Genomic DNA, 27295 nt, shown 5'->3' with positions numbered 1-27295 from the left:
TAATTTTTGTATTTTTAGTAAAGACGGGGTGTCACCACATTGTCCGGGCTGGTCTCGAACTCCTGACCTTGTGATCCCCCTGTCTCGGCCTCCCAAAGAGCTGGGATTACAGGCATGAGCCACTGTGCCTGACCAATGATGCCATTTTAAGACACTAACACTAACCATTTCTAAGTAGCTTATAATTATGTGTTTGTGAATTTATTTAAAGGAATGATTATTGAAGACATCCACTGCCAGCTTTTATTCATTTGCTAAGGTTACTTTCTTAATTTTCCACTGGGAAATAAAATATCTATATTTTAAATACATTTATTTAGCCAAATATATTCTCATATTTATTTCAATCAAAGACTATGCCCTAACAAGCAATTTCAAGTTGTTTATTCGAACTTTGTATAATGGCAAACATCAGCTCCCTGTTTTCACTAAGTAGGTTTTCTGGTACTTTTCTGCAGACTCAAAGATAACCCTGAGTTTTTTCTGCCCCAATGAGTCACATGGTGGCAAAATTCCAGAAAAATAGAATTAGTTTTGTTTTGTTTTATTAGTAATTCTACAATAGAAGATGTACTAAAATAATAAACTATTGTGGAACTTCTAACCTAATGAATCTATTGTAGATTTTCATTTTTAAATAAAAGCTGATTTTCATTTTTACAGATACTGCAACCAGGTTACTATTCTCATACAATCATGAAATTTAAAATGCAAAGTTAATTGAAAGTATAAAGATGAAAAGCAAGTGCTATGCCTAAAATAGTGCACGACAGTCATGTTTCACTTAACTCTCAAGTCAGAACATAAATTAAGAATTCTAGATGTGACATGCCAAATATTTTAGACATAGAAGAAAGCATACAACAGAATCTGTACCAATTACAAACTTAAAGGCAAAATTTACAAGGCAACAAGTTCATGCTGAAATACTGACAACAAATAATGTTTCTCTTATTTTCAGAAAGTGATGCTGCATTTAAATCCCATCACCACTTTATACAGTACTGATAATTTGTGATAGCATTTTCCCAAGTCCTGTCTTATTTCCCAAAGCCAAAATATCTGTAACGATTAAAGAATACTGAAAATCCGAACCTAACCTAAGAAGAATTTTTTTTTTTGCTTATAACAAAATTTAAAAGAAATAAATATCACACAATGGGACTCCATTAAAAACAAAATAAAATTTGACAGCATAAGTATATACAAGAAGTCTGCCTTATGCTCTAAACTTCATTATCCTATTTTTGTAAGTGAGCATGTTCTATATATAATCCTGTTAAGAGTAAAGGAAATATTACAACTTTTCATGTTTTCCTTATCATTTTTTGCTGCTCTACTCCCTTCCTTAAAAAATGTATTTTTTAATTGAAATATAAGACTATTCAGTTAGGAGTCACAGTTAACCAATACAAGAACAAGAAAAATACCTCAATGTACTAACATACGGATTTCTTCAGAGTGCAAGTTGAACCAATAAAATATGAAATTATATTTAGACACCCTCAAATAAGCTACAAAACATAATGACAAGAAAAATGGAGATGTTAAAACATCCTCTCTTAAAAATTCAATAAGCATATTTATCCAATGTAAATAAAACAGGAAATATTATTCTTGTTTATTTGAGATGAGTACAATCATAGTAAATAAATAATTTCATTCTTATATATGCAGTAAAACAGTCTATGAGAAATTAGTAACAAGCAAGATTACCACTTCACATAGGCTCTTTTAAAAAATCACTTCACATAGGCACTTTTAAAAACCGATGATATATTTAGATTGTCTGTAATATCCAAATAAAGATACTTTCTAAATGTGTTGCAACTGAAAGCAATTTTCAGACCTATCCTAGAAACCCACTGTCAAGCAGAACTCAAGACATCCCACTTTGTATTTTATCTGTCAATTTATTTTCACCCCCTACACACTAACATCCCTATTCCCATTCCCAAATTAGACTTTAAAATCCCTGAGGGCAGGAGCTATCTATCTTTTTATTCCCTCTCATACCTGATATTGTGGCAAGCAAGATATGTGGTGCTCTATGATTATTTAATAAGTGGATGAGTGCATTAATGAGTATGGAAGTATCGGCAAACTCCATAGCTTTCAGTTTTTTGCCTTCCTTATTTCAACTCAGTAAAATGAAAATGGATTCAGTAACATATTTCCATAGTGAAATGAACCATAATTACTAAATTGTACTCTATGAGAAAATACAGAAGCATATCTTTCAGAACACTATTACCCAAGCTGTGCTTTGCTTTATAGAACATTTAAATATGGGATAGTAAAAAGTTTCTTCTCCTCTTAGTAAAAGGGTTCCTTCCACCATGGTCAGGTAATCTGTAAAATCCAGTTTAAAAAATTCAAGTAGCATTTCTTTACTGTTATTAGTTTTTTTTAAACTGTTATCAGTAGCATTTACTTCACTCTTCAAAGTACGTGATATGCTAACATGTACTATCACTTTCTAAGCAAGTATTAAAGAACACTTTGGGTCTTGGATCATCTCAGCAGCAGAATGTTCTAAGGAATGGAGCTTGAGAGAAGATGTTTTAGAAGAATAAAAGACACCATGTTAAGTCTCCTTTACCAAAGTAGCATTATAGATTTGAAGGACATATGTAATGTCCCATTAAATATTCATTACTCTGTGTCCACAGAAAGTAGAATGAAGGCAAAACTATTATGAGCATTCTTCTGTACTCACTTGCTTATTGTGAAAGAGTAGAGGAATATGTATTTGCTGTTTCTGATACTCTCTGTAGGGTTTGGTTGTTACACTTCATTGAAGAGTTTTCTTAAATCTTCTCAAAATATTTCCTTGCTTCCTCCTTCCTATTCTGTCTTTTCTTTCTAAATGTATATGTACAAAGGAAATGGGACCTCTGAATTGTATCTTAAAGACATTTTCCAGACAATGAATATTTATGTTTGATTAATCTTTGGAAGAGTTCAGAAAACATTTATACTCATTAACAAGTGGGGTAACCACGACATTTCTATGAGAAAAAAATGTCAACAGATGCGGTTCTGAGATTTCATGCAGGTCCATTATGATTGTGCAAAATAACTCAGTATGCCTTCTGCATGACTAAACCACAAATATAATAAAAGCTATTGCATAGGGAGAAGAGTACTATGAGAATTCAGGGGAAAGTAGGAAGCTAGCTAACTCTATGATGTTTATTATCACAAGATTTGGACCCTAGTGCCAGCTCTGCCTTTAGCTGTGTGACTTTCGGACATTTCTCAGTGTCTCAGGATATCAGGTATCTCTTTTGTAAATGAAAGCAACAAGTTTAGTGGTTCAGTGACTGCCGCAGTAGTGGATTATGAAGAGTAGGAGAACAGCAGAAATGGAGACCAAGCACGAGGGACACCAACCTCACTTACATCTTCCCCTGAGCAGCTCCACTTTTACATGTTTGATATATTAAAATTTAGAGAAATGTTTATTTTTAAAAGGTCCTGCTAATTTAAAAAGGGGAAAAACATAGATTACATAACCTAAATTTCTGTTTAAGATAACATGCTCTAGTTCACATGTTTAATGAATATGCTTTCATCTCAGAAAAAAATGTTTCTACATTTTTTCCTGGTCATTCATATGCTCTTGGTTCAAGTAAAATAAAAACTTAATGACTATATTATTTTTATAGAGCTTATTTTATAACTTTGTAATATACTTGTTTCTTATTAAATAAAAAGATGAGTTGAGGTGCTGCTTTCAAAGTAAAATTAAACATTGGATGAAGTCAACTCCTACCCATGCTTAACTTTAGAGTTATCTTTTCATGCTGCCTTATGGGCACTTAAATACTGTACTGCCTTATCTTTGAGGTAGAACAAAAAAAAAATGGCAAAAACATTCACATAAAGGGGAAAATGGAAAAGAATGCTGTGAGAGATTTCTTTTTAACATAATTATCATCATTAGGCTTTGCAGTCTTCTTTGACACAAAGTTGAGATATAGTCTTCTTAATACGAAGAGCAGTTAGGCGGGCTGCTCCATTGGCATACCAACACTCACGCATTATTCTCCCCATGACTCGGAGTGCCTTTAAGAGAGAAAAAAATAAAGACTTTAGCCACTCACATAAAACAGAGAACAAAAGAAGTAAAGCCATAAATCCAGGAATTGATGCTAAGCTTTAAGAGATGGGGTCTTGCTATGTTGCCCAGGCTGGAGTGCTTTGCAGGTGCAAGCATAGCACGCTCTTGTGCTCAAGCAATAATTCTGCTTAATCTTCCAAGTAGCTGGGAAACAGGCATACACCACTGTACCTGCCATTGATGCTAACTAAGCTTTGATGAAGATATAGTAAATTTAAAACAATATGAGAAGAAGATTAGGGTCAAACCCCTTCAAAAATTCTATCAAAATGCAAATATTAACCTTGTAGAAACTAACTAAAAAATGTTTAAGTCCATTAGTTTCTGGGGATATGGGACATGAAAAACATCAAGGGCTATGGGAAGGCTTGGAAGTTCCCTGTATCTTGATATTGGTGATGAGTACACGTGTAGATATAAAAATTCATCAATCTGTATACTGAGATTTGTGCATTTTACCAAATGTAAATTATACTACAATAAAAATTATCCAAGTAAAAATATCAAAATTTCTGGACTCTAAAAATGAACTAGCAAAAAGATAAGATAAATACTCAGAGGGAAAATAATGAAAATGCATGAAACCAGAGAAATACAGGAAACTGTGGAAGCAGGTGGCTGCTGTAGTGGTATCTGCTACTCTCATAGTCTAAACTTCAGAACTGATGGATACTATGTGATAGAGAGTACAGCCCACAGCACACAGAAAGTTTCAGATCAAGATGCTGGCCTTTGGTAGGCTGAAGTGAGAGGATTGCTTAAGCCCAGGAGCTCAAGACCAACCTGGGCAACATAGAGAAACCTTGTCTCTGCAAAAAATTTGTAAAACTTAGCCAGGTGTGGTGGTCCCAGCTATGCAGAAGGCTAAGGTGAGAGGATTTCTTGGGCCCAGAAGTTCAAGGCTGCAGTGTGCCATGATCACACCACTGCACTGTAGCCTGGGTGACAAAGCAAGACTCTGTCTCAAAAAAAAAAAAAAAAAAAAAAAATAGAAAAGAAAGAAGATACTTAGAAATCCCTCAATTTAAGGATGACTATTTCCCTGAAACCTTCTAAGCGAAATTGCCTAAGTCTTGGCTCTCAGTGAAGAAAAAAACAATCAAGCCCATGCCTTTAAACATTGCAGTAAACCTGAGCTCATAACAAAAATTCACAAACAACAAACACATGAGGAAAAAGGATACCATAACTAAGTCAACTGTAAACAGTAGTTTCAGCCCATTAAAAGATTAGATGCTAGAATTAAATGATATAAATATATAAAATATGTTTTTAAAGGAAACAGAAATTCAAAATATGAGTAAAAATGAGAATATTTTAATTTTCTTTTTTTTTTGCATGTATATATTTTTTATTGCACTTTAGGTTCTGGGGTACATGTGAAGAACATGCAAGATTGTTGCATAGGAACAGACATGGCAATGTGGTTTGCTGCCTCCATCCCCATCACCTATATCTGGCATTTCTCCCCATGTTGTCCCTCCCCAACTACCTACCCCCACCTGTCCCTCTGCTAGTCTCCCTGACAGACCCCAGTGTGTAATGCTCCCCTCCCTGTGTCTATGTGTTCTCATTGTTCAATACCCGCCTATGAGTGAGAACATGTGATATTTCATTTTCTGTTCTTGTGTCAGTTTGCTAAGAATGATGGTTTCCAGATTCATCCATGTCCCTACAAGGACACGAACTCATCGCTTTTGATGGCTGCATAGTATTCCATTGTGTATATGTGCCACATTTTCCCTGTCCAGTCTATTATCAATGGGCATTTGGGGTGGTCTTTGCTATTGTAAACAGTGCTGCAATGAACATAATGTGTGCGTATGTCCTTAAAATGATTTATAATCCTTTGGATATATGCCCAGTAATGGGATTGCTGGGTCAAATGGAATTTTCTATTTCTAGGTCCTTGAGGAATCGCCACACCATCTTCCACAATCGTTGAACTAATTTACACTCCCACCAGCAGTGTAAAAGTGTTCCTATTTCTCCACATCCTCTCCAGCATCTGTTGTCTCCAGATTTTTTAACAACTGCCATTCTAACTGGTGTAAGATGATATCTCAATGTAGTTTTGATTTGCATTTCTCTAATGACCAGTGATGAGGGTTTTTTAAATATGTTTATTAGCCTCATATATGTCTTCTTTTGAAAAGTGTCTGTTCATATCCTTTGCCCACTTTTGAATGGGCTTGATTTTTCTTGAAAATCTGTTCTACTTCTTTGTAGATTCTGGACATAAGTCCTTTGTCAGATGAGTAGATTGCAAAAAATTTTCCATTCTGTTGATTGCTGGATCACTCTAATGATTGTTTCTTTTGCCGTGCAGAAGCTCTGGAGTTTAATTAGGTCCCATTTGTCTATTTTGGCTTTTGTTGCCAATGCTTTTGGTGTTTTGGTCATGAATTCCTTGCCTATGTCCTGAATGGTTTAGCCTAGGTTTTCTTCTAGGGTTTTTATGGTACCAGGTCTTATGTTTAAATCTTTAATCCAACTGGAGTTAATTTTAGTGTAAGGTGTCAGGAAGGGGTCCGGTTTCTGCTTTCTGCACATGGCTAGCCAGTTTTCCCAACACCATTTATTAACCAGGGAATCATTCCCCATTGCTTGTTTTTGTCAGGTTTGTCAAAGATAAGATAGTTGTAGATGTGTGGTGTTGACTCTGATGCCTCTGTTCTGTTCCATTGGTCTATATCTCTGTTTTGGTACCAGTACCATGCTGTTTTGATTACTGTAGCCTTGAAGCATAGTTTGAAGTCAGGTAGTGTGATGCCTCCAGCTTTGTTCCTTTTGCTTAGGAACAAAGGACTTGGCTATGTGGGCTCTCTTTTGGTTCCATATGAAGTTTAAGGTGGTTTTTTCCAGTTCTGTGAAGAAAGTCATTGGTAGCTTGAAGGGGATAGTGTTTAATCTGTAGATTACTTTGAGCAGTATGGCCATTTTCAGGATATTAATTCTTTCTATCCATGAGCATGGAATGTTTTTCCATCTGTTTGCATCCTCTCTTATTTCTTTGAGCAGTAGTTTGTAGTTCTCCTGAAGAGGTCCTTTACATCCTTTGTTAGTGGTATTCCTGGGTATTTTATTCTCTTTGTAGCAACTGTGAATGGCAGTTCATTCTTGATTTGGCTCTCTTTAAGTCTGTTATTGGTGTAGAGGAATGCTTGTGATTTCTGCACATTGATTTTGTATCCTGAGACTTTGCTGAAGTTGCTTATCAGTTTGAGAAGATTTTGGGCTGACATGATGGGGTCTTCCAAATATGCAATCATATCATCTGCAAAAAGAGACAATTTGACTTCCTCCTTTCCTAATTGAATACCCTTTATTTCTTTTTGTTGCCTCACAGCTCTAAAACTTCCAATACTATATTGAATAGGAGTGGTGAGAGAGGGCATCCTTGTCTAGTGCCAGATTTCAAAGGGAATGCTTCCAGTTTTTGCCCATTCAGTATGATATTGGCTGTGGGTTTGTTGTAGATAGCTTTTATTATTTTGAGATACATTTTATTGATATCTAGTTTATTGAGAGATTTTAGCATAAAGGGCTGTTGAATTTTGTTGAAGGCCTTCTCTGCATCTATTGAGATAATCATGTTGTTTTTGTCTTTGGTTCTGTTTATGTGGTGAATTACATTTATAGACTTGCATATGTTGAACCAGCCTTGCATCCCCAGAAGGAAGCCTACCTGATGGTGATGAATAAGCTTTTTGATGTGCTGTTGCAATCATTTTGCCAGTATTTTATTGAAAATGTTTGCATCTATGTTCATCATGGATATTGGCCTGAAGTTTTCTTTTTTTGTTGTTGAGTCTCTGCTGGGTTTTGGTATCAGGGTGATGTTGGTCTCATAAAATGATTTGGGAAGGATTCCCTTTTTTTGTATTGTTTGGAATAGTTTCAGAAGGAGTGGTACCAGCTCCTCTTTGGATGTCTGGTAGAATTTAGCTGTGAACCCATCTGGATCTGGGCTTTTTTCTGTAGGTAGGCTATTAATTGCTGCCTCAACTTCAGCCCTTGTTATTGATCTATTCAGGGTTTGGACTTCTTTCTGGTTTAGGCTTGGGAGGGTGCAAGTATCGAGGAAGTTATCCGTTTCTTCCAGGTTTACTGGTTTATGTGCATAGAGTTGTTTGTAGTAATCTCTGATGGTAGTTTGGATTTCTGTGGAATCTATGGTGATATCCCCTTTATTGATTTTTATTGCATCTATTTGATTATTCTCTCTTTTCTTTATTAATCTGGCTAGTGTTCTATTTTGTTGATCTTTTAACAAAAGATCTTTTTTGAAGGGTTTTTTTGTGTCTCTATCTCCTTCAGTTCTGCTCTGATCTTAGTTATTTCTTGTCTTCTGCTAGGTTTTGAGTTTTTTTGATCTTGCTCCTCTAGGTCTTTCCATTTTGATGATAGGGTGTCGATTTTAGAGCTTTCCTTGCTTCTCATGTGGGTATTGCTATAAATTTTCCTCTAGACACAGATTTAAATGTGTCCCAGAGATTGTGGTATATTGCGTTTTTCTTCTCACTGGTTTCAAATAACATCTTTATTTCTGCCTTCATTTCATTGTTTATCCAGTCAACATTCAAGAGCCAGTTGTTCAGTTTCCATGAGGTTGTGGGGTTCTGAGTTAGTTTCTGAATTCTGCATTCTAATTTGATTGCCCTGTGGTCTGAGAGACTGTTTGTTATGATTTCCCTTCTTTTGCATTTGCTGAGGAGTGATTTACTTCCAGTTTTGTGGTCAATTTTAGAGTAGGCGTGATGTGGTGCTGAGAAGAATGTATATTCTGTGGCTTTGGGGTGGAGAGTTCTGTAAATGTCTATTAGGTTTGCTTGGTCCAAATCTGAGTTCAAGTCCTGGATATTCTTGTTAATTTTCTGTCTCCTTGATCTGTCTAATATTGAAAGTTGAATGTTAAGGTATCTCACTATTATTGTGTGGGAGTTTAATTCTCTTTGTAGGTCATTAAGAACTTTCTTTATGTATTTGGGTGATCCTGTATTGGGTGCATATATATTTAGGATTGTTAGCTCTTCTTGTTGCATTAAACCTTTTACCATTATGTAATGCCCTTCTTTTACTCTTTTGATGTTTGTTGGTTTAAAATCTATTTTATCAGAGAGTAGGATTGCAACTCATGCTTTTTTTTTTTTTCTCTCAATTTGCTTGGTAAATCTTCCTCCATTCCTTTATTTTGAGCCTATGTGTATCCTTGCATGTGAGATGGGTTTCCTGGATACAGCACACTGATGGCCTTTGACTTTCTATCCCATTTGCCAGTCTGTGTCTTGACTGGGGCATTCAGCCCATTTACATTTAAGGTTAATATTGTTATGTGTGAATTTGATCCTGCCATTTTAATGCTAGCTGGTTGTTTTACCCATTAGTTGATGCCATTTCTTCATTACGTCAATGATCTTTACCATGTGGTATGTTTTTGGAGTGGCTGGTACTGGTTGTTACTTTCTATGTTTAGTGCTTCTTTCAGGAGCTTTTGTAAAGCAGGCCTGGTGGTGATGATATCTCTGAGGAATTGCTTGTTTGTAAAGGATTTTATTTCTCCTTCACTTATGAAGCTTAGTTTAGCTGGGTATGAAATTCTAGTTTGAAAGTTCTTTTCTTTAAGGATGTTGAATATTGGCCCCCACTTTCTTCTGGCCTGTAGGGTTTCTGCTGAGAGATCTGCTGTGAGTCTGATAGGCTTCCCTTTGTGGGTAACCTAACCTTTCTCTCTGGCTGCCCTTAGCATTTTTTCCTTCATTTCAACCCTGGTGAATCTGACAATTATGTGCCTTGGGGTTCCTCTTCTTGCAGAATATCTTTGTGGTGTTCTCTGTATTTCCTGGTCTGGGATGTTGGCCTGGCTTGCTCAGTTAGGAAAGTTCTCCTGGATATCCTGAAAAGTGTTTTCCAGCTTGCATTCATTCTCTCTGTCACATTCAGGTACACCTATCAAGTGTAGAGTCAGTCTTTTCACATAATCCCATATTTCTCGGAGGTTTTGTTCATTTCTTTTCACTTTTTTCTCTAATCTTGCCTTCTCATTTCATTGAGTTGGTCTTCAATCTCTGATATCCTTTCTTCTGCTTGGTTGATTCAGCTATTGAAACTTGTGTATGCTTTGTGAAGTTCTCATGTGGTGTTTTTCAGCTCCATCAATTCATTTATATTCTTCTCTGAGCATTTATTCTTGTTAGCATTTTGTCAAACCTTTTTTCAAGGTTTTTAGTTTCTTTGCATTGGGTTAGAACATGTCCTTTTTTAGCTCAGAGAAGTTTGTTATTACACACTTTCTAAAGCCTGTTTCCATCAATTCATCAGACTCATTCTCCATCCAGCCTTGCACTCTTGCTGGTGAGGAGTTGTAATCCCTTGGAGGAGGAGAGACATTGTAGTTTTGGGTGTTTTCATCCTTTTGCACTGGTTTCTTCCCATCTTTGTGGATTTATCTACCTGTGATCTTTGTAGTTGGTGACTTTCAGATGGGGTCTCTGAGTGGACGTCCTTTTTGTTGATGACAAAGTTATTTCTTTCTGTTTCTTAGTTTTCCTTTTAATAGTCAGGCCCCTCTGCTGTAGGACTGCTGGAGGTCTACTCCAGTCCCTGCTTGCCTGGGGATCACCTGTGGTGGCTGCAGAACAGTAAGGGTTGCTGCTAGTTTCTTCTTCTGTTATCTTTGTTCCAGAAGGATACCCAGCAGATGTGAGCCTGGGCTCTCTTTCTGAGGTGTTTCTTTGGATATATGGGGGTTGGAGAGCTGCTTGAGGAGACAGTCTGTCCCTTATGGAAGCTCAAGTGCTTAGCTGTGAGCTCCATTTTTCCATTCAGAGCTGCTGGGCAGGTACCAAGAATATTTTTAAAAATGAAAATGTACCAATAAAACATCTTGATATCAAAAATGTAACAACTGGCCAGGTGTAGTGGCTCACACCTATAATCCCAATACTTTGGGAAGCCAAGGTGGGTAGATCACCTGAAGTCACGAGTTTGAGACCATCCTGGCCCAAATGGTTAAATCCTGTCTCTACTAAAAATACAAAAATTAGCCAGGTGTGGTGGTGCATGCCTGTAATCCCAGCTCCTCCAGGGGCTGAGGCAGGAGAATTGCTTGAATCCAGGAGGCAGAGATAAGATCATGCCACTATATTCCAGCCTGGGTGACAGTGCAAGACTCTGTCTCAAAAAAATAATAAAGTAGAAAACTCAATGGATGAGTTAAATGGTGAATTAGACTTATATGAAGCTAGAATTAAAGAAATGAAAAATAAGTCTTGAAAGATACACCATAAAGACACAAATGTAGAAAATATGTGTGAATGAAAAAGCAAAGAGTAATGAAAGGTCTTACATGCATCTGTTGAATTCTCCAAAAGTAAGTAATAGAAACAATGAGAGGAAAACTGAAGAAATATGGATCAGATCCGTTCCAAGATGGCCAATTAAACACAATCCAGCGCACAACATCCAGTGAGAGGGATGCAGAAATCCAGAGATCTCCTAGCTCCAACTGAGGTGCATTTCAATGGGTCTGATCCGATGGTAAGCAAAGCCCACTCAGGGCAGGCTGAGGCAGGGAAGGGTGCTGCTTCACCCAGAAAGTGTATCTGACTGGAGAGTTGGAGGCTCCACCTCTGGCCCTTGGTCCAGATACAGCACTTCCCCCAAAGCCTCAGCAATACACAGAACAGGGAATCCTTCCCAGTCAAGCACTGGGAATTACAAGCGTGGAGTTGAATATGAGCCTGCAGACTGAGCTATTGCCCCCTCCCTCTGCCTGGAGAGAGAGGGAGCTGTAAGCGGGAGCAGCTGGGTGGGCCCCTACCCCATGACTGGAGAGAGAGGAAGCTGAAAGGGGAAGATGGCCAGGTGCAGCTGGACGGGTCCCTACCCTCTCCCACAAACCCCAGAGGGCTGAAGCTCTGACTCTAGTAGGTTGCGTAGCCAGTGCCACAGTCTGAGATGAACCTGGAATGATCCAGCCCAGTGGAGGAAAGGCATAACCCACCACTAGAGGGGTGGGACTGGGCTACATGTTTTAACAAAAATCACAAGAAGCCTAATAGCAACGGAACAGCATTCTTGACAACCCAGCAGCACCTACAGGTCAGCGGAAGAGGCAGGCTTAATCTCCCAGTATAAACAAAAAAGACACAGGAAGCTTCCCTAGTAATCTGAAGGAGACCCTAGAAATCCAGTAGCACCCCCAACAAGCAGACAAGTGACCTCATCAAGCAGCTCTCTGACACCACAGCCAGGTAAATCCACAAAGATGGGAAAAAAACAGTGCAAAAAAGATGAAATTATCAAAGACCAGAACACTGCTTCTCCTTCAAGGGGTCACAACTCTTCAACAACACAGGATCACAACTTGACCCAGGAGTGTGATGAATTGATAGAAACAGGCTTCAGAAGGTGGATAATAACAAACTTTTCTGAACTAAAGGAACACCTTCTAACTCAATGCAAAGAAACCAAAAACCTTGCAAAAAGGTTAGATGAAATGCTAACTAGAATAATCAGCTTAGAGAATAAGATAAACGACTTGGAGTTGAAAAACATAGCACGAGAACTACATGAAGCAAAGAAGTTTAATAGCTGAATCAATCAAGCAGAAGAAAAGGTATCAGAGATTGAAGATCAACTCAATGAAATAAAAAGAGAAGGCAAGACAAGAGAAAAAGGAGTGAAAAGACATGAACAAAGCCTCCAAGAAATATGGGATTATGTGAAAAAACCTAATCTACGCTTGATCAGTATACCTGAATATGATGGGGAGACTAAATCCAAGCTGGAAAACATGCTCCAGGATATTATCCAGGAGAAGTTTGCAAGCCTAGCAAGGCAGTCCAAATTTCAAATTCAAGAAATACAGAGAACTCCACAAAGATATTCCTCAAGAAGAGCAATCCCAAGGCACATAATCGTCAGATTCACCAGGGTCAAAATGAAGGAAAAAATGCTAAGGGCAGCCAGAGAGAAAGGTCGGGTTACCCACAAATGGAAGCCCATCAGACTCACAGTAGATCTCTCAGCAGAAACTCTACAGGCCAGAAGAGAGTGGGGGCCAATATTCAACATCCTTAAAGAAAATTACTTTCAACCCAGAATCACATATCCAGCTAAACTAAGCTTCATAAGTGAAGGAGAAATAAAATCCTTAGGGACAAGAAATTATTGAGAGATTTTGTCACCACCAGACCTGCCCTACAAGAACTCCTGAAACACTAAGCATGGAAAGAAACAAGTACCAGTCACTGCAAAAGCAAACCAGTTGGCAAAGACCAAAAATTCAATGAAGAAAATGAGTCAACTAATGGGAAAGAAAACCAGCCAGTAACAAAATAGCAGGATCAAATTCACACATAACAATATTAATATTGAATGTAAATGGCCTAGCCCCAGTCAAAAGACACAGACTGGGAAACTGGACAAAAAGTCAGAACCCCTTGTTGTGCTGTATTCAAGAAGCCCATCTCACATACAAAGACACACATAGACTCAAAATAAAGGGATGGAAGATTTACTAAGCAAACGGAGAACAAAAAAATAGCAGGGGTTGCAATCCTAGTCTCTGATAAAATGGACTGCAAACCAACAAAGATCAAAAGAGACAAAGAAGGACACTACATAATGGGAAAAGGATCAATCCAACAGGAAGAGCTAACTATCCTAAATATATGCCCCCCAACACAGGAGCACCCAGATACATAAAGCAAGTTCTTAATGACCTAAAATGAGATTCAGACTCCCACACAATAATTGTGGGAGACTTCAACACTCCACTGTCAATATTAAATCAACAAGACAGAAAATTAACAAGGATATCCAGGACTTGAATGCAGAGCTGGACCAAGCAGACCTAATAGACATATACAGAATGCTCCACCCCAAATCCACAGAACATACATTTTTCTCAGCACCACATTGCACTTACTCTAAAATTGACCACATCATCGGAAGCAAATCACTCCTCAGCAAATGCAAAAGAACAGAAATCATAACAAAAGTCTATCAGACCACAGTGCAATCAGACTAGAACTCAGGATAAAGAAACACACTCAAACCCACACAACCACTTGGAAACTGAACAACTTGCTTCTGAGTGTCAACTGGATAAACAATGAAATTAAGACAGAAATAAAGATGTTCTTCAAAACCAACCAGAGTGAAGACACAACTTACCAGAATCTCTGGGATACTTTTAAAGCAGTGTCAAGAGGGAAATTTATAGCAATAAATGTCTGCCAGAGAAAAGAGGAAAGATTTAAAATCAACACCCTATCATCAAAATTGAAAAAGCTAGAGGCACAGGATCAGAAAAACTCAAAAGCTAGCAGAAGACAAGAAATAACTAAGATCAGAACAGAACTGAAGGAGATAGACACACAAAAACTTCATTTAAGTTTAAACTTCCTTCACTAATAAACTTCCTTTAAACCATACATAAGACTCTATAGGAGCAAGGCTTCCACAGTAGTGGAAAACAAGAATAGTAGATTCAATGGTATATTTCTTATGGGCCTAGACAAGCCCAGTGCTTTGATCAGATGTAAACAAGTCTACTCAGTCATTATGCTGAATGTTCTAAGAGCTCACACATAGGTGCACTTGCCAGTGATCCACATCTGCTCATTCTGCTCCATCTTCATTACCTTTCGCTTTCCCTAGCCTTGCGCTCTCCCACCCTGGGGAAGCAATGATCCAGTTAATGTCCTCTGTAACTGAGATAAATCCAGGGGCTCGTTTTTGTTAAAATATCAACAAAATAGAACACTAGCTAGATTAATAGAAAAGAGAGAATAATCAAATAGATGCAATAAAAAACGATATCACCACTTATCCCAGAGAAAAACAAACTACCATCAGAGAGTACTAGAAACAGCTCTACTCACATAAACCAGTAAACCAGGAAAAAATGAACAAATTCCTAGACACTTGTACTGTACCAGGACTAAACCAAGAGGAAGTTGAAAACCTGAACAGACCAATAACAAGGGTTGAACAAGAGGCAGCAATCAATAGCCTACCAACCAAAAAAAAGTCCAGGTCCAGATGGATTCACAGCTTAATTCTGCCAGACATACAAAGAGGAGCTGGTTCCATTCCTTCTGAAACTGTATCAAACAATACAAAAGGAGGGAATCCTCCCTAACTCATTTTATGAGACCAACATCATCCTGATACCAAAACCAGGCAGTGACTGAACTAAAAATGAAAACTTCAGGCCAATATCCATGATGAACATCGATGCAAAAATCTTCAATAAAATACTGGCAAACAGATTGCAACAGCACATAAAGAAGCTTATCCATCACGACCAAGTAGGCTTCATCCCAGGGATGCAAGGCTGGTTCAACATATGCAAATCCATAAATGTAATCCATCATGTAAACGGAACCAAAGACAAAAACCACATGATTATCTCAACAGATGCAGAGAAGGCCTTCGATAAAATTCAACAGCCCTTCATGCTAAAAATTCTCAATAACCTAGGTATTGATGGAACATATCATAAAATGATAAAAGTTATATATGACAAACCTACAGCCAATATCATACTGAACAGGCAAAAGCTGGAAGAATTCCCTTTGAAATCAGGCTCTAGTCAAGGATGCCTTCTCTCACCACTCCTATTCAACATAGTATTGGAAGTTCTAGCCAGAGCAATCAGGCAAGAAAAAGCAATAAAGGGTATTCAGTAAGGAAAGAAAGAAATCAAACTGTATTTGCAGATGACACGATAGTATATCTAGAAGACCCCATCATCTCAGCCCCAAATCTTCTCAAACTTATAAGCAACTTCAGCAAAGTCTCAGGATACAAAATCAATGTGCAGAAATCACAAGCATTCCTATGTACTAATAACAGAAACAGAGAGCCAAACCAAGAGCAAACTCCCATTCACAATTGCTACAAAGAGAGTAAAATACCTAGGAATACAACTAACAAAGGATGTAAGAGAGGACACAAACAGATGGATAAACTTTCCATGCTCATGATTAGGAAGAACCAATATCATGAAAATGGCCATACTGCCCAAAGTAATCTATAGATTCAACACTATCCCCATCAAGCTACCAACGACCTTCTTCACAGAACTAGAAAAAAACACTTTAAACTTCATATGGAATCACAGAAGACCCGCGTTGCCAAGACAATCCTAAGCAAAAAGAACAAAGCCAGAGGCATCACACTGCCAGACTTCAAACTATACTACAAGGCTACAGCAATCAAAACAGCATGGGTACTGGTACCAAAACAGAGACATAGACCAATGGAACAGAACAGGGACCCACACATCTACAACCATCTGATCTTTGACAAACCCAATAAAAACAAGCAATGGGGAAAGGACTCCATGTTTAATAAATGGTGGTGGGAAAACAGGCTAGCAATGTGCAGAAAGCAGAAACTGGACCCCTACCTGTCTAAAATTAACTCCAATGGATCAAAGATTTAAACATAAAACCTAACACCATAAAAACACTAGAAGAAAACTTACGCAAAACCATCTACGACATAGGCATAGGCAAGGACTTCATGACTAAAACACCAAAAGCAATGGCAATAAAAGCCAGGATAGACAAATGGGATCTAATTAAACTCCAGAGCTTCTGTACAGCAAAAGAAACCATCATTAGACTGAATCAGTAACCAACAGAATGGAAAAAAAATTTTTGCTATCTACCAATCTGACAAAGGGCTAATATCTAGAATCTACAAAGAACTAAAACAAATATACAAGAAAAAAACGAACAACCCCATTCAAAAGTGGACAAAGGATATGAACAGATACTTTTCAAAAGAGGACATATATGAGGCCAACAAACATATGAAAAAATGCTTATCATCGCTGGTCATTGGAGACATGCAAATCAAAATGACATTGAGATATCATCTCATGCCAGTTAGAATGATGATCATTAAAAAATCTGGAGACAACAGATGCTGGAGAGGATGTGAAGAAATAGTTGGTGGAAGTGTAAATTAGTTCAACCATTGCGGAAGACAGTGTGGCCATTTCTCAAGGATCTAGAAATAGAAATTCCATTTGACCCAGCAATCCCACTACTGGGTATATACCCAAAGAACTATAAATCGTTCTACTATAAAGATACATGCACACATATGTTCATTGCAGCCCTGTGTACAATAGCAAAGACCTGGAACCAACCCAAATGTCCATCAATGATAGACTGGACAAAGAAATGTGGTACATATACACCATGGAATACTACGCAGTCATAAAAAAACGATGTTTGCGTCCTTTGTAGGGACTTGGATGAATCTGGAAACCATCATTCTCAGAAAACTGACACAAGAACAGAAATGAGAACATTTGGATTCAGGGAGAGGAGCATCACACATTGGGGACAGTTGGGAGGATAGGGGAGAGACAGCAGGGGGTGGGGAGAGTGGGGAGGGATAACATTGGGAGAAAGGGCAGATATAGTATGCACCTAAAGTAAAATAAATTTTAAAATAGTAACATAAATAAATAAATAAATAAAAGAAATATGACTAAGACTTTTCTAGAACTGAGGAAGGTCACAAACCACTAGAATTGGATAGTCTAAATATTCCAAGCAAGATTGATCAAGAGACATCTACACCAAAGACATCATAGAGAAACTACAGAATGCTGAAGACAGAGCAGTTCTTAAAAGCAGTCAAAAAGAAAGGATAAATTAACCAAAAATATATTATTTGCTGACTTCACAATAGCAATAATGGAAGGCACATAATAGTGGAATAATAACTTTAAGGTGTTTAGAGAAAGTAACTGTTAACCTAAGTTTCTATAGCTAGACAAACTATTTGTTTAAGATTGAGGACAAAATAAAGATATTTTGGATACCCCAAACTGAAAAATCTTACAATCACTAGGCCCTCTCTAAAAAAATAAAAGACTTTTAAAGGATGCATATCAGGAAGTCAGAAAATGATCTGAAAATTAAGAAGAAATGTTGAGCAAAGAAAATGATAAACATATGAATAAGTCTTATTAATGATGGTATAAAATGAGGCCAATATCTAATACATGAGATTAACATAATACAAGACAAGAATCACATATATCAGCAGTGTACAAAATTGATCACACCAAAATGACTATGTTGGGCTTATTCCAAGAATGTATATTTGGTTTAACACTGGAAAATCTATAAATGAAATTCATTGCATTAAAAAATTAAGCAGAATGCTGTATCATCACCTCATAGAGAGAGCATATGCTTCTATTGTGTGGAATACTACACAGCAATGAAAATGGACAGATTATAGCTACACACATATAATGGAAAGTAAAAACATTTTGAAAAGATCTACAGTAAGTTTCAATCATGTTAGTTTCACAAATATGCAAAAGTAAACAACATATTGTTCTTCTGAATATATGTATATATTTCAATATATATAGAGAGATATATATACATAGAGAGCAAGAGTAAAATTCTAAAGGAAAGCAAGAAAATAGTAAAGAAATAATTGATTATAACAGTAACCTCTCAGATGGGTAAGAAATCTTTAAAGGTATTGAAAAATGTTTACTATTTCAAACCTGGTAGTGGATTCACAAGTTTTCATTCTATTATACTTTAAACACTATAAGTTTATTTTGTTTCATGTACATAAATTATTAGAAAATTTTAATTTCAATCAAACTACAAATGCTTCAAAATTTGCTTCTCAAATAAGTATGTAGGTAAGATATCTACACAAAATATAACAAAATGCAAATCTTGTGTTTTGAATTAGAAATTAGAAAAAGGATTGAGGAACATGAAGGAACAGAAAAAATGAGGCAAAAATGCAACTATATAAAACATTCCCTAAAAGCCAGACTAAAAGACATCACCTAAAAAAACCTCATTCTTTACATTAAAATATGGCAAAAAATAGACAGCAATAACTGAAATGAGGGAGAAAAGTATCAGAATGGTTCTGGAACTAGTTAGATGGTTTACAGTCTTTTCCCCACCTTCTACTCTTTTTCCTTGTAAAAGGTAGAAAAAATATATTCACATAAGGCATAAGAAGCACTGCAATAATCATTTACTGTTTGTCTAGTATGTTCTGGTTAAATACTGGTTTGCTGGAGATGACAAGATAAATAACAATGTTCTCTGCTGTGAGGGAGCTTTTCTAATAAGAGAGAATAAGTTCAAACTCCAGCAGGTTGAGATGAGGTATAACTTATTGAATATAAAGATGAGTGGAATTGTAATATTCTGTTTGGCAGAGACATTACCCACTGAGTCTACCTGTGTTCCCCACAGTTCCTAGCCCCTTACAGTTTGGTGGGACCATGTGACAAGTTATGGTAGGAGCCATGAGTGGAAGAGATGTGTGTCACCTGATGCCAGCATTAAAGAGCCAGTGTGTGATCCTCCAGCTTTTCTCTTCACCTGACCTAGAGATCGGGAAACTATGTGTCCAAGGATCAAAATCAGAGTTATTACTGAGTCACTGCAGTGAGAACAGATGCCATGGAGAGTTGCCTAACCTGCAGAGCACTTTCTGTAAGCAAAAAATAAAGTCTTGTGGAAAGTCACTGAGATTTCAGAATTTGTTACTGTCACATAACCCAGCATTATGCATGCATAAAGGGAAAAAAATCCTTCTGAAGACTTATAATAACACATGTCTACATATATGGAATGAATTGGATGCTTACACTAAGAAAGAAAAGCTATATTGGTCTCTGAAAATTCTCTCTGATACTCACCTCAAAAAATATAATAAGAAAAATATACATTAAAAACATATTAGCCTTACTTCACAACTTTGCCACTGGTTTGGGATACTTGGTCGAAACTTCTGGTCACAGACAACCTTTCTCATTTCCTCTATAGAGGGATCTGAAGGCACCATGTCATAATAAGGCAATTGGTACTCCTCAACAATTCCTGTAAGAAATTTGCATAATACATTTCCACGTGCAAATAATAAATATGTCTATTTCAAATATTACCAATTAAGTTTTCTAGGCACAAGTGACACCCCAGGGAACTGGAAAGTCAAGTTTATTAAAATAATGTATCACTATAAAATCAAGGATATAAGTTTAAAGCACCCAGTTGAATAGTTATATAAAGTTATAAAATTTTATAAAATGTTTCATAACTATAAATTTTGAGTATATAAATTATAAAACAATTTCCTAATTATATAATATATAACATTTCTGTAATTTAATTATATAAAATAAATTTTGTTTTTCTATTATTGAAATTATGTAGATTTTTATTCAATTAAAATGCCATTATACAATTTAAAAGCAATGCCTACTTTCTTCTGATTATGAAATTTGTAGCACAGCTTCATTGTTTCATGAATAAAGTACCTATATTTTCCCATCAGATAACTTTTTTAAAACAAAACATCTTTCTCTCTTTGAAAACTTTAAGGCAATCTTTTTAACACTGGATTTCTTACATTTAGACTTTAGAACAACTGAACCTGATAACGTTCTGGAGAAGAATCCAAACATAGTTGAAGATGGATAGTTCAACATGACGATTAATATTTAAAGAGTCTCAAAGACGACCTTAATTATCAGAATGCTGGTTAAATTCCAAGAAATTCCTTATAAAATCTTTTTAATTAACTGCAGTGCTTTTAATTTAAAATATGTAAGACTTGCCATAATACTAGAAAACTAACTCTAATTCATGTCTGCTAAATTACTGTTTTTACAGTTGAAGAAAAGTTAAAGACAAAAATCTAAAAGCAAATCTAGACTAATATCGATATGAAATTTTTACAAAAAATAATTAACATGTTTGAAATCTTGCTTTTTGCCATGCATTGCCCTAAGGCCTTTATGGGTTTTAACTAATCAGTCCTCAAAACTACTGACTAAAGAAGGTACAATATTATTTCTATTTTATAGATGAGGAAACTGCGGCACAATGTTATAAATTTGTTCAGAGACAGAGAGCTAGTAAGTGGCAAATCTGGAATGCAAACCCTAGTGTCCATGTTCAGCACCACTATAATTCTATTGCATTTCTAAACAGTTTTAGGTCCCTGAATGTTTTACAATATCATCTATAAATAAAAGAGAAAAAGTTGTATGTTTGTTCATTCAGACATAATTTTAACCTTAGAAGCTTTTCATAAAATCTGCAAGGTTTTTTAAAAAATCAGATTAATGTAATGCAAATAACATCAATACAAAGTGCAAAAAATGACAATAGTTTAATAATAACAGCTCTTTAATTGAATGTTTACTGTGAATAAGCTCTGTACTAAAAGCTTCACATGAATTAATTCATTAAATCCTTAAAGCCCACAAGTTCAGTTTTTGTATTACCTTCATTTTACAGATGAGGAAAGTTAACTAAGCAACTTGCCTAAAGTTGGACATTCAAGCAACTGCTAAACCAATGCTCAATCCTAAGTCTGTCCCACTTGAAAGTAAAAACTAAACCATTTTCTGCCAGCATTTAACTTTTTCTTCATTGAAGCAACAGTTTCATCAGACATATTTACAGCGTTCCCCCTTTCCTAATTTTTCTCATTATTAAGTTTTTTCCCTTTTTTTTTTTTTTTTTTTTTTTTTTTTGACGTGGAGTTAGCTCTTGTTGGTGAGGCTGGAGTGCAATGGTGTGATCTTGGCTCACCACAACTTCCGCCTCCCAAGTTCAAGCAATTCTCCTGCACAGTCTCAGCTGGGATTACAGGCATGTGCCACTACACCCAGCTAATTTTGTATTTTTAGTAGAGACAGGGTTTCTCCATGTTGGTCAGGCTGGTCTCAAACTCCCAACCTCAAGTGATCCACCCACTTTGGCCTCCCAAAGTGCTGGGATTACAGGCATTGAGCCACCATGCCAGGCCACATAATTCAGTTCTCATCTGCTGGGAGCAGTAAAGGCAGGAAGTTTGTCTTTGCTTACTTCTTTCCACACCTTTCTTCAACCCCACAACATTTCTCATATCACAGGGAAGAAAAGAAAAACTTAAGAAACTGAACCCTTCAAGTCCTGTGGCCTAAGCAAATTATTTGACTTCTTTTGGATATAAGTTAGGAATGCCAGCTAACTGTTTACAAACTCAAATAATTTTCAAGCGCTTCATAAAGTATCATATGGAAACAAAAATTATCAGGAGAACTGTCACCCCCCTAGGCAGTAATCACAATATAAAATCTCTATTATATGCAAAATGTCCCATATTTGCCTCTGGAAAGATATCACTAAAAGGTATTCTCTTAAATACTAAAAAAAAAAAAAAAAAATTCAATATAGTGCTTGGGGAAACAAGATAAAATATTACATCTTGTATTCAGAGTATCAAGGAAAGATGAACACAAAGGATATTTCCAAAATTTTACCTCTGACTGAACACCTTCGGGCTATTTCCCAGTAAACCAGACCAACAGAATAGATGTCAGCTCGTTTGAAGGACTCAAAGATATTCACATTCATTGTATCATCAAGCATTTCAGGAGCCATATACCTTCAAAAACATGCACGTTTCAGATTCTGTGTATGACTTTATAGCAGTTCAGTAAAACAATCTTAAGAAATTAAGATTGTTCAGGCCTATCTGAATGAACTATCTTATCTGAGGCACTATAATAGAATAACTATGAGAACTATCTGAGGCACTATAATAGAATAAATAAAATTAAAGACATTATTGACTCAACCATCAATTTTTAAAAACTTTTTTTTTTTTTTTTTTTTTGAGATGGATTCTCACTCTGTTGCCAGGCTGGAGTGCAGTGGCACGGTCTTAGCTCACTGCAACCTCTGCCTCCCAGGTTCAATAGATTCTCCTGCCTCAGCCTCTCGAGTAGCTAGGACTATAGGCACAAACCAGAATGCCCAGCTAATTTTTGTATTTTAGTAGAGATGGGGTTTCACCATGTTGGCCAGGATAGTCACGATCTCCTGACTTCATGATCCACCCGCCTCGGCCTCCCAAAGTGCTGGGATTACAGGCATAAGCCACTGAGCTCAGCCTAAAAAACATTTTAAATAGAACTAGAGATCATTCCACTCATTGTTAAAGCAGGTGTGCCAGGAGCCTACTGCTTGGAAAGTGTGAGTTGGAGGGACACTCAATGAGCAAAGCACTCAACAGGAGAGATGGCACTCAGTTGCCACCAGTAGTTTGTTGCCATGGAAAGGTCCCTGAGGGCAGAGTGTGTTTTATTCATCTGGGTGGGCCCAAGCCTCCAACTGTGCTCAGCAGCACTCCACCCATACTTTCTCACAGTGAACAATTTTATTTTACATTGACTCAAAAAAATTATAGCCATGTTGGAACAAGAGTCAGTGTGAGAAATCTATAGTCTATGGACTTGAGCCTTACTGTAGTAGGGAGATTTTGAAGATTTCCCAGAATAGTGAAGTAAGAATGCAATACCCTTCCAAGTTCTTGCAAGAGTGTTAAATCCTTTGAAGGAATCTAGCATCCAAGGCTTCCCTGAAGGTTCCTGATGTGGGGATGGTCAGATGGGCAAGGTAAGGCTAAGGCTTTCCTTGTACAGGGAAAAGAAGAGAAGTCTCTTGGGGCTGACCAGTGTGAATAAACTGCCTGCAAGTGTTCCTGGGGCCTCAAAGTCTCCAGCAAATCATGAGAGGCACTCACAGGCACTGTCCTGGAATCTCAAATATGGCTTGAAGGCCAGCTATAGCAGCTTAGAATTTCTCTACTCTCAAGGGCCTCTAACAACTCCAAGAAAATATTTTGGTTGCTGCTTATTTCAAGGTCAAGAACCCTGGAATTTTGCCAAAGTGATGTAGAGCCTGAAATTCAAGTAAAAAGAATTGGAAGTAGGCTGTCCATATGGCCACAGGCTGGCTACAGCAAGAGAAACACTAGAAATCCCATTCCTAATGGACCTGACCTGACACATGTGTGTCATGCTCATTCTTTTTTTTTTTTTGAGACGGAGTTTTGCTCTTGTTACCCAGGCTGGAGCGCAATGGTACGATCTCGGCTCACTGCAACCTCCGCCTCCTGGGTTCAGGCAATTCTCCTGCCTCAGCTTCCTGAGTAGCTGGGATTACAGGCATGCGCCACCATGCCCAGCTAATTTTTTGTATTTTTAGTAGAGACGGGGTTTCACCACGTTGACCAGGATGGTCTCGATCTCTTGACCTCGTGATCCACCCGCCTCGGCCTCCCAAAGTGCTGGGATTACAGGTGTGAGCCACCGCGCTCGGACCATGCTCATTCTTAATCTTCAGAGATTCTGTTCCTTGAAAGTGGGAATTGTATCCAAACTCATATTATCTTAATTCATATCAATTTGACAGAGTTAATGATAAGTAAAAGTATGATAATACATAAATTGTTACATAATATGTTTAAAGAGTAAGGGAATATAGTAGCACATAAGTAAATTCATTATTAGATATATATTCTATATATCTATTTCAACATATTGATTCTGCATCTATCTATTAAGACACAGACTAGATCACTAATAGATTCTACCTATCTATTTCAACATACTGATTCTATGTCTGTTGTATAGAACCTAAATATGTAGAACTAGCCCTAATTTTCAGTTCATGTTTGAGATAATAAAGGCTTTGGAGGAGCTACATACTGCTGACTTTTCTTCTTATCTGTAGGAAAATGCATTCTCAGAAAATGGCATACTAAAAATAATACATCACTATCTCTTCCACCATTTCTCTCCACTGGACTCTGTACCTAAATGGCTGCAATCCATGTGGCCCAAAATGCCAACTCTCCTTGCTTTGCAACCATTGTGCCCACTAACTTCTCAGTGACCCAGAGAAAACTTCTGAATTTCTTGGGCCCAGTGGTTTCCCATCTGGACCTGAGCCTCCTCCACACACATGAAGACATTCATGCTTATTGGGCACTCTCACATCTTACTATGCTACCCAAGTCAGTCATCTTACCTCTTGGTTCCCACTTTAGGATTCTGAGGTATGTCAATAGTGTTCAGTATTGAATCATGCTTCACAGCCAACCCTAAGTCTGCGATGGCACAAGTTTCACATTTTTTCACTAAGATATTCTTTGATTTTATGTCTCGATGAGCAATAGCAGGTTTACCTATGAAGCATAAGAAGAACATATGTATTTTTTTCTTTACTGAAGACTGAGTCTGTCCAAGAGAAATCATCATGAAGACTTAGCTCAAAGTGTGCTAATTCGAAAAGAGTCTTCTTAAAAACTCTTGTCACTATCTAAGTTATCTTGTTTATTTATGTACATGCTGAATAATCTGTCTCTCCCAACTAAACTGTAAACCTAATGAGGGCAATAACTGTTTTGTTCATCACCATGCCTCTATTGGTTAGAGCACTAGAAGACTAGATCACGAATAAGTATTTTTAATAGATGAAGAAATAATTAGTACTGCTATGTCCTCAGAAGAACATGGCAAATATTATTTCACAAAATAAGTCTGAAAACTTCTACTACCCTACACCAGCAGTTCTCAATTGTGGCCAAAAGATCCCCAAGGTCCTTGCAACTCTTTTCTAACTATGCATCTGTGTGACATCACCTTTTCTTCACATATTTCAATCAAAACAACATATGAAAACAGATGAAATAAAAATCCAGACATTAAAGGGATTTGCAACATTGTAAAACAAAGTCACTATTTTCATTAGATCAGTTTGTCTATTGGAAAAAAATGTTGTTATATTTAAAATATGTCATTTATGTTAACATTTAATTGGTTATTTTAAGAAAATTAAGTACTTTTAAACTCCTCAATTTTAATTTCTAATATTGTAACAGTAATAGATATAAGCTACATACACAAAAACCTTTGTAGTCCTCAAAACTTTTAAGAGTGTAAAGGGATCATGAGTTCAAATGTGAGAATCACTGCCCTGTCTAAATTAATTGACTCTAGAGCCAACTTTCTTAACTCAATAAACAGAAAAGGTAGTAGGTACTATTTGGTCTTTAAGTACATGATATACAAATTTGTTTTTCAAAATCACATTACACTTTCCAATTACTTTTTTAATTATCAAAGGGAAACATTTAAATTATTTGTGTTCTCCGGATATAGGACATTTGCCACTAAAGCAAGATCTCCCAGGTACATATGCTAAATAGCAAAGATAGAACCACTAGAAATAATTTTTTTTAATATTATTATGGATAAGATACAAAATAGTATACTGATGAGAGTTGGCTATATTATGACAACACCTTTAGCTTTTAAATTACCCTTAGTGAGCATTTCTTCACTTTATTATTTTTTTAATAGGATCTCGCTCTGTCACCTAAACTAGAGTGCAGTGGTGCAGTCATAACTCACTGCAGCCTGGACCTTCCAGGCTCAAGTTATCCTCCCACCTCAGCCTCCCAAGTATGTGGGACTAAAGGCACATGCCACCACAACCAGATTTTTTTTTTCAGAGATGGAGATCTCACTGTGTTGCCCAGGCTGGTCTCAAATTCCTGGCCTCAAGTGATCCTCCCACCTAAGCCTACCAAAATGCTGGGATGACAGATATACACCACCGTGCCCAGCCTTTTTACATTTGATAATTATTTCTAATAAACTAAAATATAACTAAGTACTTCTATCCTAATATTCAAAGTGGAAAGAAATGAAAAGGAAATACATACCTTGTGTACCAACAATCTCCATATGCAGGTGTGCCAGACCACTAGCAATTGAGAGCGCCAGCTTGATCATTCCAGCCACAGTCACTATGTTTCTATTCAAATAGTCATATAAGGAACCCTGTTCATGATATTCAGATACCAGCCAAAGTTGAGTCCAAGTTCCATTATCTAACAAGAAAATACAATTTTTTGAGAAAGAAGCCAAAAACTTTTAACAAATATTAGTGTTTAAATTAATCTGTGTTATTAGCACAGCAAAGTTAATTGCCTCAGTGGTAATGCTTGCAGTCCAAGTTAGTAAAGAAAAAATTCTCAAGCAATATCTGACGATACTGATATGTGCCCCACCATAAAAATATAAAGTTTGTGAGGTTGTGACTGATTCTAACAACTGGACAACTCCTTTCTTATTTCCTCTATATCAACACCTTATGGCAATAGTAACCACATCATAGGAGAAACTACTGAGAGGTGGATTTAGATTCAGTGTTGTGTTATAAATTACTCTAAGCTTTTAAGAGAACTTGTACCAATAAACATCAGAAATACATCAAACTTATGCAAAGGGTTATTTCT

At 36.8% G+C, this 27295-nt stretch overlaps 1 protein-coding gene across 5 annotated transcripts in view; it reads right to left on the bottom strand.

The window, feature by feature from the left end:
* Positions 1-528: 528 nt before the first annotated feature.
* ACVR1C (activin A receptor type 1C) overlaps positions 529-27295 on the bottom strand; it is a 152515-nt gene continuing 125748 nt past the window's right edge. For all 5 annotated transcript variants that reach the window (XM_035304850.3, XM_008998868.5, XM_078327722.1 and 2 more), the window contains 5 exons: positions 26720-26887; positions 25021-25177; positions 22467-22591; positions 19904-20034; positions 529-4071 (listed from right to left, as the gene is read on the bottom strand). In XM_035304850.3, the coding sequence (XP_035160741.1) occupies positions 3946-4071; positions 19904-20034; positions 22467-22591; positions 25021-25177; positions 26720-26887 (707 nt within the window). In that variant the 3' untranslated portion in view covers positions 529-3945. The remainder of the gene's footprint in view (positions 4072-19903; positions 20035-22466; positions 22592-25020; positions 25178-26719; positions 26888-27295) is intronic.

This window comes from Callithrix jacchus, chromosome 6, assembly GCF_049354715.1.
Source record: "Callithrix jacchus isolate 240 chromosome 6, calJac240_pri, whole genome shotgun sequence".
Classification (NCBI taxonomy): Eukaryota; Metazoa; Chordata; class Mammalia; order Primates; family Cebidae; genus Callithrix; species Callithrix jacchus.
Note: the sequence above shows the minus strand (reverse complement) of the source record. Positions and strands in the feature narration are given on the sequence as shown.